Source organism: Rhyacophila brunnea, unplaced genomic scaffold (genome assembly GCF_057557595.1).
Source record: "Rhyacophila brunnea isolate RB1 unplaced genomic scaffold, BYU_Rbru_1.0 scaffold_11, whole genome shotgun sequence".
NCBI classification, from domain to species: domain Eukaryota; kingdom Metazoa; phylum Arthropoda; class Insecta; order Trichoptera; family Rhyacophilidae; genus Rhyacophila; species Rhyacophila brunnea.
The window spans coordinates 13,159,414-13,171,482 of record NW_028232763.1 but is presented as its reverse complement, the minus strand read 5'-3'; the positions used below and the strand labels follow the sequence as shown (position 1 = coordinate 13,171,482).

Here is a 12,069-nt window from a genome sequence, read left to right as displayed (position 1 = left end):
TCTTTTTTAAAAAACCATTCCATATGGTCCTTTGGTGTATAAAATAATACAAATGAAAACCAGTAGCTGTGTTATTGAGGTCTATAGATTTGTCCGGTTCCTGTGCAGCAAAGAACTACATATTATGTCTCAGTTAAAAGTGCAGGGATTTCCATATTTTTCTCACTATACATATAGCAGGTCTGGGTAATGCACTACAAATCAAGCAACACGAAGTCGCGCTGGCTTACAAAGGTTAGTTCGAACTTTCATGTTAGCTGGTTGAAGAGATAAAAATAGGAGCGGTACCTTTCAAAATCCCAATGAAGTTACATTATAACTGAATGTACAGGTTTTTTTACATTTTTATGTCTATAGTGCGATTTATCAAAATTTGTTCCACAATCAAAGTGCGTTGTTGGACTCAACGTTTTAGAAGGTGCAATTTATTGTTTAAATTGTATTATTTCATTGCAAATAAACAAAATAGCTTGTAAAAATAAACAATATAAACTACATAATTTATTATATTTGAAATGGTTTTTAAATTTGATAAACGCATGTTTTTGTTCTCCACTGTTATACTAAATAATTATTGTAATGATAAAAACAAACACAATTTTATTTTTTTAATATTTAATATAGAAACATATTTTAATTCTAACAAAGATTAAGAATAAAACCATAATAAAAATGATACAATAAAAGTAGGAATTATCAAAAAAAATTACATGACTAGTAATGGGTATTGAGATGTATGTAATTCAGTTTTTAAAAATAAGAGACTAATATAATTCACATTTTATTTTGTACTAACGATAATACTTTTTCATATAATTATAAACTAAATAAAACTAAAATGAAAAAGAAGTGTAAGAGATTCCTGACAGCAAAATATAATATTTAAATGTTATTTAATGATGTCAGTGAAACCGTTTTTGATTTGAACGAATCTTCGTTTGAATTCCAAACCGCAGCCTTTTGAGAGACGAAAGTCGATGAGCAATTTTCCATCCATGTCTAAAAAGTTTGCCTTGAATATCAGCTGCATTTTTCTTACGTCAATAGTAGTAATGGTAACCTGAAAAATAAACATTTGTTAGTCCAATCGATATTAGAATAATTATTTTTTTCAATTTTGTCGACTGCCGTATTATGAAGTACTTTCATCAGTTATTGTGGACTTCATATCTATCGACTTCAATAAGAGGTATGATATGTCAGGTAATGGATCACTCGATAATTGAATGAATACATGGGCACTGATGAGCAAGTTGAGCCTTCAGTGTTAAATATATGATTGGATAATCTGCATTACTTATTCCACCTTCTGTAAAGCAAGTCTTGTTTTTATTCATAAATGATCCATTATTATTCTAAGAAAAAAAGTTTCTTATGTTTGTTAATGTTTTAATAAGGACAGGTCTGGCCAAAACATTCAAGTTGCATTCGTCGTTGAAACTAGAAAGTTGTGCAACTCCAAAACGCTACTTTACAGGAGAGACAAAATACATTATACATAGTTTCGTGTACAAATCTATTGGCTATGGAGTTAAATCATCCATGATTTAACAATGCTACAATTTTTTTTAGAATTACATCATTTGCACGACGGGTAGATATTAACAACCGCCACTAGAAGGCACTCAAAGTCAATTTTCGAGTAAAATGAAGTTACACATTTTACTAGTTTCAGTTACATTTTAAATACCGTGGGATATAAGCAATGATTATTAATGTTAGGAATTAAAAATAAAATGCTTATTCATTTTAAAATAACGTCATAGAATTACCATTAAAAAAATGAATAAAAATTCATGTAGATTTTCCATTACTGTCACAGATCAGCAATAACTTGAAATTGTGAAAAGATAGAAGAGTAATACCCTGTTACACGTGCACGGATTTACTGCTGACAGTACGTATTTTTGCGGCCATAACAATAAAATGCATGTATAAACACATACTATTGTGCAAGTTGCAAGATTGCATTGCATGCATGGATCAAAAAAGTTCAGAAGCTTCTGAACTTTCACGCAATAATTGGTACTTGCATGTTGGATACGCATGCCCAGTAGAACGATAGCGGCGAACCTGCCGGAAGAAAAAAGAACTACACCTCACACAACATTTAGATGTTAACCGATTGATTATCTACGAACCTCTCAAATAGCACCATGCAATAACAATGCGTCTCGCTTACGCTTGAAGAATGAGATTGGAGAGACAGTCAGCACTTTTACGTGTAAACAGGTATTGTTGTGATTTTAAAATACACACTATTGGTAGCCAGTAAATCCATGCACATGTACAGGCACTATTAGTTGCATAATATTTAGTTATACATACCCCTCCAGGTTGTGATATTTTCCACTGGCACTGCATGCTCTGAAGCAAGGCCTCTAATCTCTTCATCGCTTTCGTGGAATCGCAGATCACAAAAAATCTTGTCATACGCTTCACAAATCTTTGGAATGTCCCCTGAAAGCGAACAAACAGGATATTTTATTCATCGTAGCAAATTTTATCTCTGCAGTTGTCAGGACACATTAAACAGATGAGATGAGGCGATATATAAATCTGTATTATTTATTGTACATTTTGACTGTTTATTGATTTTTTTGATACCGGCTGAAATACTCAATAAAAATAGGGTTCTTACAATGCTGCCATGTAGTTCATTAAAATTGAATCTTGAATTCGATATAGATAATTAAAAAAGTGGAAAGGTACGTTGCCCAATCTGATTTGTTAAAAATATTTGTCATATCGTTATGAGGCACTGTTAATGAATTATATTATCCTGAGATACCTAATACTTGGAATACATCATTGCATAGTTATTCTGTTTTTATGATATCGGATTATAGGGTTAAATTGAAATTGATCTGGTTGTTAATTCCATACAAGAAAAGTGAAGTTTCAAGAAATAATCAGTGAAATTTTAATAATCTTACCTGAGAAGATTGTGTCGGGTTAATTTGTGAAGCCAGCAGCAAATCATCGCACATGATGGGCTGTGAAAAACAAAGCTGCTCCTCTCCAGACACGAGGTTCTGCTGGAGTAATGAAGTTGTTCGATCGCCAGTGGGCAGCGGTTGGGAGAGACACACTTCCAAGTCTCGAGAGCCACTCACTATTTCAACTGTAATATAAACATGGCATACATTGAAATGTTATATAAATCTTTGCTATCACAATGAAAGATAATAAACCCAGATGCGGGACGAGACTATTATAGAACATAATATGAGGACTCTAGAAACAAACACGGCTGTTTTCATTTTTTTTTTGTATAACTTGAAAAATAGCAATAGAAAATGTTAGCTGTATGGGTGAAGAGCTAACAACCATTCCTCGCAAAACGGTGCAAATAGGGTATTTTTTTTTTAATTTACAAAAAGAGTTCTGTTAATAGATTAAAGAAAATAGTTAAAAAATCATGACGAGTAAAGGTTGTCCAAACCAGCAATTAATTCTAAATTATTCTTTGAGAATAATGAACTGAACATGATTATTTTCAATAAATTAATTAAATAAAAGCAATTTAGATAGGAGAGTGAAATACAAAGAGATATATCATAAAATCAGAACAAATTTAGAGGGGTTCAAAAATATGATGCAATTTACGGATGACCTACCCATACATAATATAAACACTAATTGTAGAGATTCATATAATTTATTGTAATGGGTCATTACACAGACCTATTATAAGATTTAGAAAGGTATACTTACATGTAGGATTCACCGCAAGCAGACATTAATTTAGCAACAATGCTTTGGTAATCTAGCTTTATGAATTATAAAACAATCACTCAGCTAAATTTCCAAAGAAATGACACTAAAATTGTAGCCCAGTCCTCAGCAGGCGATAACGCAGTGGTTTATCGACGGTGAATAAAAATAGTCATCGCTTCGTCAGGCACACAGTTTCCCTGAGAAGTGATATTTGACCTCAGAGTCACCTAGTACCTGATGAAGAAATGCCAGGCAGCCGACACATTCAGCAAGATAAAAAAAAACAATGTGCATATTCCAATTACACAATTATATACATTTTTTACTTTGCAGGAAAGTGCATACTATCAACGCGTGCATCACATATAAACTGAAATGGAATAAAAAAAGTTTCTATTACCCAAACATCAAAACCTTTGGTTTTAATCAAGAGAGTCACTCTCATACTCTACACAAGCAGATTCGCAGACTCACATCAATTGTAACCCTAATGCCTTCTCTTCACATTGTACCAAGCATCGAAAATGTTGGCGCCCTTTGATGTGTGTACAAACACCGATAAGCCGTGAGAGTACAGTCAACATTTGCCAGCCATGGGCCACACAATGCTTTATTCCCTCTCTACACGATTATGACCACATACATTTTAACTTGCACGGCTGACTTGAAAAATAGTAATTACAGACAACAATGTATGCACCAATTAGATTGTCATAAACGCTTGTTTTAATTGATTCATAAAGTGCAATGCCACATATTACATAATTCCAACAGTTGCATTCACTCTTGTACACATAGACATGGTTTAATCCACAGTAAAAATGACAATAAAACATTGATTATGTTTTACTATTTAAGAAACATAAGGAAAAGGCGGCAATGTTGGGTTAATCCCTCAAATAGATGTTATGTATTCCACTCATTAACTATGTTTTGGCACAAAACTGAATAGTAAGTTGTTGACAGATGGTCTAATCAGTCTAATGAATCGATTAAAAATGGCCAAACGCAGGTGGTGCAACGTTGACATAAGACAAGTTAAACATATCAGTCGTGTTAAGTTTGTATTTGCGACATACCTAACATAACATGGTGTAATGTTAAAATTATACGTAAACCAAAAAACATTTATTTGCCAGCTTGATTGATGGCTACACTAAATAGTCTCTTTCTAATTTGCCTCAATTTTTCCTAGTTAAAATGTGACTGCAAATTATTGTATGTGTTTGGAAAATTAACAAGTTTCTCTTGTATTTACTAAAATATAATTTTTGTTTCGTATTATTATTGTCTGCTGAAATAATGAATTGTTAGGGGACTATCATTATAGAAGAAAGTAAAAAAATGAATATTATTGAAATTAAAAAAAAATATCTTAATTTGGCGCATGCATAAAGGTCTTGTTAAAAAGTTGTTTTTTAAAGAATAAGAGTGTTTAATATACTGACAATTCCACTTCTAACACGACAGATAGACAAAGACGAATTTCTACCTGTACTGATTGCGCCTTGTTGTTGGCTCAGGGTAAAATGGAAATATTTCTATTTTGCACATGACAGAAGAAAGATTTTAAACGTCATTTCTCGATTATTCAGAGTCATTGAATCTGCTCATATAATTTGGGTGTTATACTTAAAAAATAGATGCTAAATCAAATTGTATAATATAAAATAATTCGAAGAGTTACACATACCATCCGATGTGTCGGTGGAAAGCCAAGGGTGAGCGAGAAGCCTCTCAAGGGATGGCCTCTGACTGGGATCGCAGGCCAGCAGGCGCCTGAGCAAGCCTAAGACACCGGCACCCATACACCGCCATGGCCCCCCCACGCCTACCACACTCCCGCTGCACCACTCTTCATACTCCTTGCACGCGGACGATGGTTGGTCCCACGGTAGTTCTACGCAGACAAAATATCAATGTTGACTAAATGAAATGTTGAATTTTCAAATAAAAATTAGCACATCAAACAATAAGTATATTACAATGAATCAAATTCTGTTGCTAATTCAAGAAATAAATGTAGAGGGCAATGTTCTCACAAATTTAATGATTTCTGTGTTCATTCATAATAATGATAAGACATATATATTGAAGAGCATAACTTCTAAATAATGCAACAGCTGATATCTTTCATACAATGCCAAAGGTTGGTATAAAAAAACAGTCGAAAATAAATACCAAGACAAAAAAGTGGTCAAACCCATGACAAATGAAAGTGGGATGGTTATGTTTTTTTGAACAACTATATCTCCATCTCCGTGTATGGCATCAATACGTTGATAAGTCTAAAAAGATCAAATCTCAGGGAAAAAAGGGGTCAAACCCATGACAAATGAAAGTGGGATGGTTATGTTTTTTTTGAACAACTATATCTCCATCTCCGTGTATGGCATGAATACGTTGATAAGTCTAAAAAGATCAAATCTCAGGGTAGCTTTTTGTAAGGTTGGTTTTAGGTGATAAATCAAAAATGTTTTAAAATTTTATAATGTTGAGAATTTCCATTTCACTAAAATTTGAAAACATCCAAAAACATATTAAGATCTGATTTACTACGGAAAGCCAAACGTACAGATAGCTGCCCTGATAATTGATGTTTTTAGATTTAACTATATATTCACACCATACACGGATCTAATATTGTATTATCCATTTTGATTTTTAATTTCTTTAGAAATTGGATTGATTTAGAGATTATTATTGCTATGGTCATGTTTTATTCTGTTTTTAATTACTGCTTCACACACATAGTTGAGGACCTTGATGAGTCTGCACTCAAAAAATAAAGCATTCGTATCAATATATTATAGCCACAGTATGAAAAAAAAATTCCATCCGTTTGCATGTTGTCAATATCATCTTTCAAAATTCAAATTTCCTCTTTATTTGACTCACTATATGAAGAGAAGCTTACCGACCCAAAGTCAACGCATTATAGAGTAGAATTACAGACCTTTTCACGAGTGGAAATGTATTCATGTGGAGCAGACCGTTTAGTTGTCATGCTCTTCAATATTTTTAAAACATAAGACATTAAATACAAACTGACACATGGAACAGTCACAAAATAAAAAATTAATTGCAATCGGTAGATACTTACGGTAGTAGACACAAAACACAAAAACGGTGCAAATCAAAAAAATAAAACAAGTGTGGGCGGTGCTAGAACAAGAGTTTGTAATTTCGGTATCATAACTTTAGGAGTCAAATATTTCCTACAGCTAGGATACCAAAGATACAACCAGTTTGTAAACGAGTTATCCATGCATGCGGCATTATCGTAAGGCCAGCCTAGTGGGATTTTCTATGGGGATGAAGATGACATGTTAAATAAAACAAAATATATTTACATGCACAACAAAACAATTGAAGCCATCAGAAGTAAGTCAATAAAGAAATACTTGACCATTTTTTTTACTTGAATACTATACTATAGAACAAATAATGACCTACAGTAAAACCTCGCGGATAATTTGAAATTCGCCGTAATTCGAAATGTTCGCCAAAAAAAAGTCCCTTGAACATTATTTTCATATAAAACCTTACCTTTAATTCGAAATGATTTCAGAGTCCTGGCATACAAAAATATTCAATAAATCGTAATAAAGTACACTATTTATGAAGCAGTCATTGAAAATTGTGACAGATTTTTCTTAAAACATCATAAATTAATTAATTTAAGGTAATATAAATAATTCTGACATTTATGACCCATTAACACACACGGAATCGGAAATTTCATAGGCACATCTATGATCGTAAACGAAATTAATGAAAGTCAAAAATTTTTTCTTTTATATTTTTCCCCCATACATTTCATATTTCGTAATTCGAATATTTTTTCGATTTTCGGTCCCATAGAATTCGTATTAACGAGGTTTTACTGTATTTAAAACGGAATTGTATTGGGCTTTGTTGGATATGCTTCTAGTTGCTTCAATTGATGCTCAAAAACAAGTCAATATTATTATCAATGATGAAATTCACAAAATCAAAAAAATGACAAAATAAGTACTATTTATTAAAAATTTAAAATGTCTCAAGTCAAAGCACCAAACTTATATTTTGTGATATGTTGGGTGTGATTGAATATTATTTTGATGTTTAATGAAATGCAATGTTGAAAGAACTAGAAATGGATGCGTATTTTCAATTGAAATTGTTAACATGCTGAAAACTCATCGATTGACACATTGAAAAGTTGGCAATTTGTATGTACCTTAGATCCGAAATTCACAGAATGCTATAAATAAAGAAAAAGCATTTTCAGACAAAGGAATCAATCAATAGCAATTACCAATGGGTCAGTGCACAAATATTGTATCTCCAATATTTACTGAAATTGAATTTATAATACATAGAACATAATGTAAGAATATTGAAGACCAAATAGGTTAAGTATTTGAAAATTCGAATACATATAAACATATACATTTTTGCCTTAAAGTTTGTTTTGAATCATTCAATTAGATTTTCTCAAAACATGCAACTCTATGCATTAACCCATCAATTATTAATGTAAAAACATCACTGAATAATTTAGTTGTTTACTGTACTTAATAGTAAACATTATATTAAATTAGTTAACAAAATAAATATAATTAAAATTATTATTTACCTCCCACAAGCATCGCTACAAGAATGATTCCGCAAGACCAGAGATCGGCGGGGGGCGCCCGGTAGGGTCCCGTCAACACTTCTGGCGCTACGTAAGGTAAAGTGCCGCACCGCCTTTCTAATAATCTTTCCACTCCTTTCAACCTGTGCAGACAAACATGCACATTTATAATTTTTATTCACCACAGATCATAACGGATACTCCCCAATATTTCTTAATAAAAAAAGCATCACACCTGTAAACAATCAATCCAAAAACACAACCATGACAATTTAGTGACTGACAAAAAATCAAAACACGAGAGATTCAGAGATTTGGTGTGTAAATATTTACAGATTCTAGGTTGTGATTATTGCATATTCTCATGCCTGGTCTCACATTCACTCTTCACTTAGCTTACGACTTATTTTCTGAAATATCAGTATCAATCTGGCAAAGTGTTTGGAACAGCTAATGCCCAAAGTAAAACATCAAAATTCAAAGACAAACTCTGCAGACTAAATTAAGATGTTCTTCAAATCACGTTGGTGTATGACTGTAAACAGAACTATAAACTGTTAAAAAAGCAAAACTTAAATAAAGCATACACCCCTCAAATGACATACATAATAAAAAAAAAAAAACATCACTAAAATTTTGTCTGTTTCTGATGCATCAAGAATGGCTAGCTGACGAAGAGAAAACTGTATTAATGTTATGAGCTTGCCTGAACATTGTTGCCATTCCGAAATCAGATATTTTAATGTTGTCGTGTTCGTCCAATAGTATGTTCTCCGGTTTAAGATCTCGGTGTGTAACCCCTCTCGTGTGAAGATACTCGACTCCTGATAAAATTTGACGGAAATATCGACGAGCATCTTTCACAGGCATGCCGACATCGGGCTCTAAAAACAATTTCCAATGTTAATCAATGAGAATATGAAAAAGCTTGAGAGAAAACTATGACCTTTTGGGTAGGCTTATGCCTTTGCAAGTTTATTTTGTAATTTACCCCACTGGATGTTAACCGGATGTATGCCACAAACGCTCTACAATTATGTGCGCGCATTGCCGGCTATAGTAAATTTCTATGTATAAATGCAGCACTTCACACCTATTATTATACTAGCCCCGGTCGATTGTTTTCAATAATTTATTATATTGTACACACCAGTGGCAAGGAGTTTTCGATAGAAGAGGAGTAGAGGGAGATTCGATATAAATAGTGCACACTAAACTTTGTCAGTCAGACCTATTTGTTTTCATTCAGAGTGTTGGTTAGTTTAATTAAGCCCTGCGTAAGCCAAACCATAATATATCTATGATGAAGTTATGTAGGTATGATTAATTTCAAAATTTTAGATATTTTATAGATAGACGAGTATTTTTTGACTGTTATTTATTATAGCTTGGTTTCGATGGTCATTGCATGAGGAACAGTTCAGGGGTAGATTAAATGTCAAAATGGGATAGCTTGTCCGATTTAGGCAACTGACCTCTTACAGAAAATAGACAATAATGCATATTTAAATACAAAAAACAAATAATTAAATACCCTCACCAATTCTGTCAAACAGTTCTCCACCAGAGCAGTATTCTAGAAATATGTATTCGTAGTAACCGTGAGATCTTTTGCCAAAATATCGCAATAGGTTGGGATGACAGAGTGAGCGCTGTATGGTGGTCTCTTTTCGAACAAGATTGGCCGCATCGGCGTGCTTTCGAAGGTCCACAATCTTCATTGCCACCACTTCACTGGTGGAACTGTTCACCACCAACTTCACCCTAAAATATTGTTTTTATGTTAGATATAAATAGTTTTTATATTTTTTGTTGTATATTTGTGCAATATGCTAATACACGGTCATTATAATAGGTATACAGAATATCAATATTTGAATCAGTGATGCATAACTGTTTGGTTAGTAGCCTAATTTATCCATTTAAAAATTATCGCGGGCTGTACGGGGTACGATTGTCACAGATAATGACATTATCCTGAGTTAAGTCATAAAATTATTTAATTATACAATAGAAAGGAATAAAAATACACAACCTAATATCCAAACTGCATTTAAGTGAATAAAATTAAACTGCATGTTTTTTTTTGTTTCATTGTCAAATATCCATTTTATTCATTGCTCAATAATTTAATTGAGCACCTTCCATAAAAATGCAAATAAAACGTTTTAATTACCGAGACGTGAGCATAAAACTGTAATTAAAGTATTAAAATTAGTGAAAACCTATTACAACCAGATTGTTGATAGATGCAATTATTTTAATTTGTCTTCAAATATCATAAAATGTATTTGTTTTTTCTAAACACCCCATTAATTATTGGCTGTCTATGCTTCAAAGATTTCAGTCTGGAACACTTGTAGACTTTTCCATCACAATTAAATAAAAAGGACGACAGACATACAATAGCCATTTAAGAGAGTGATGTATTTGCATCCCAAAAACGAGAATAAACGAATGGGAAAATAATATTCCAGTGAACAATACTCACTGTCACATTGCAAATTAATACAAAATGTAAACATATTTTTTCCATTGTTCAAGTACAGACAGCAACTTAACGATATAAATAATAATCAGAATATCCCATAATCGGGTACACAAGGCGTGTGAGAAAATTAATTAACGAAAGTTACTTACTCTCCATAAGCTCCTTCGCCCAATGTCTGCCCCAGGATCCAGCCCTCGACAAATTCGCTGCCAGCCATTCTTGCTGGCTTTTAAAAGCAACTACCCCATGCAGATTAAATAATTGACTATAATATCCTGAAACCAAAGAAAATCCTGATATTATATTCGCATTACAAAATGTGCATACGAATGACGCCGAGATTTTTTTTTACCGAATTCGCCATTTTCACGGCACAAAGATGCAATTTGTATTCTATCGACGAATTAATAGGGGCATCAGGGTGGCGCTCGGATGAAACGAGTCGGTCGGGAACAATTTTCGCGTCGGAAAGCGTGAAATTGAGAATGCAAATTCGTGGGCAACACGTGGAGGTTATTGAACAAAAGCAACAGAGGCTTCGACGCGAAGCGCATTGTTACCTTTTCTCACCGGTGGCTGGAACGGCAGATAGACCACGTTGCCGGAGACACGATAAGTATTGTATACAAACAAAACAATAACAAATAGACAGATCTGCGATTATATTGCTGACTAATAAATCAAAATACTAATAGCGTACAAAAAACTGCTTATACCGAAAAATGAATGCCGAAAGTGATCTGCCGCCGCCGCTGCCCCATGCCATAGATTGCTCATTGCGCCGACCGCGCCACCGTCAACCGCTGCAACCGCTCGGCGCTCGCCTCGCATGCGAGATCAATTTAATACATAGACAACAGAATCTTTTTGCAGCGTACCTACTTGAATAAATTTTAACGACTTTCATCATAAAATAAAAATATTTCAAGCGTGATTATCGTATAAAAATTAAAATAATATGTTGTCAGACTAACACGTCAGAATAGGTGATAAAATGTAAAGAAATTAATAGAATAGGTACATTGTTTTCAATCAACTACATACCTACGAGTTATTTAAAAATGAAAGGAGTTTTACCTACCAATAAAACTCTTATTATTCATGTTGACTTTGAAGTCCTTGAGATAGGGTTTACTCTTCCTTCTTCGCGTGAGGTGTTATTCTACTAATTTAATTTCCTTTTTCTTGTCATTGGTCATTCCTCCCTTTTTATTTACTGGTCATACCCGCGCGTCCG

The 12,069-nt window shown here is 33.3% G+C and overlaps 1 protein-coding gene across 2 annotated transcripts; it reads right to left on the bottom strand.

Moving 5' to 3' along the window:
- Positions 1 to 611: 611 nt before the first annotated feature.
- Positions 612 to 11,683, bottom strand: grp (serine/threonine-protein kinase grp). 2 transcript variants are annotated; one of them, XM_085959005.1, is made up of 9 exons: positions 11,549 to 11,683; positions 10,982 to 11,107; positions 9,882 to 10,105; positions 9,048 to 9,225; positions 8,342 to 8,484; positions 5,414 to 5,620; positions 2,937 to 3,124; positions 2,329 to 2,460; positions 612 to 1,060 (listed from the first exon to the last, which is right to left on the bottom strand). In XM_085959005.1, the coding sequence occupies exons 2-9, from the start codon at positions 11,047 to 11,049 to the stop codon at positions 890 to 892; spliced, it is 1,311 nt and encodes a 436-aa protein (XP_085815131.1). In that variant the 5' UTR covers positions 11,050 to 11,107; positions 11,549 to 11,683; the 3' UTR covers positions 612 to 889. The 2 variants fall into 2 exon arrangements, with proteins under 2 accessions (XP_085815131.1, XP_085815141.1); XM_085959015.1 differs by having other exon boundaries at positions 11,393 to 11,619.
- Between the last annotated feature and the right edge of the window lie 386 nt (positions 11,684 to 12,069).

What these genes read in the sequence shown, in the direction of transcription:
- grp (XM_085959005.1), bottom strand. Translation starts at nt 11,049, where the DNA reads ATGGCTGGCAGCGAATTTGTCGAGGGCTGGATCCTGGGGCAGACATTG. An exon ending in TGTAGCGATGCTTGTGGGAG is followed by an intron (nt 5,621 to 8,341) that starts GTAAATAATAAT and finishes TTGTCTGCGTAG; the next exon opens with AACTACCGTGGGACCAACCA. An exon ending in TTCCACCGACACATCGGATG is followed by an intron (nt 3,125 to 5,413) that starts GTATGTGTAACT and finishes TTTATATTACAG; the next exon opens with TTGAAATAGTGAGTGGCTCT.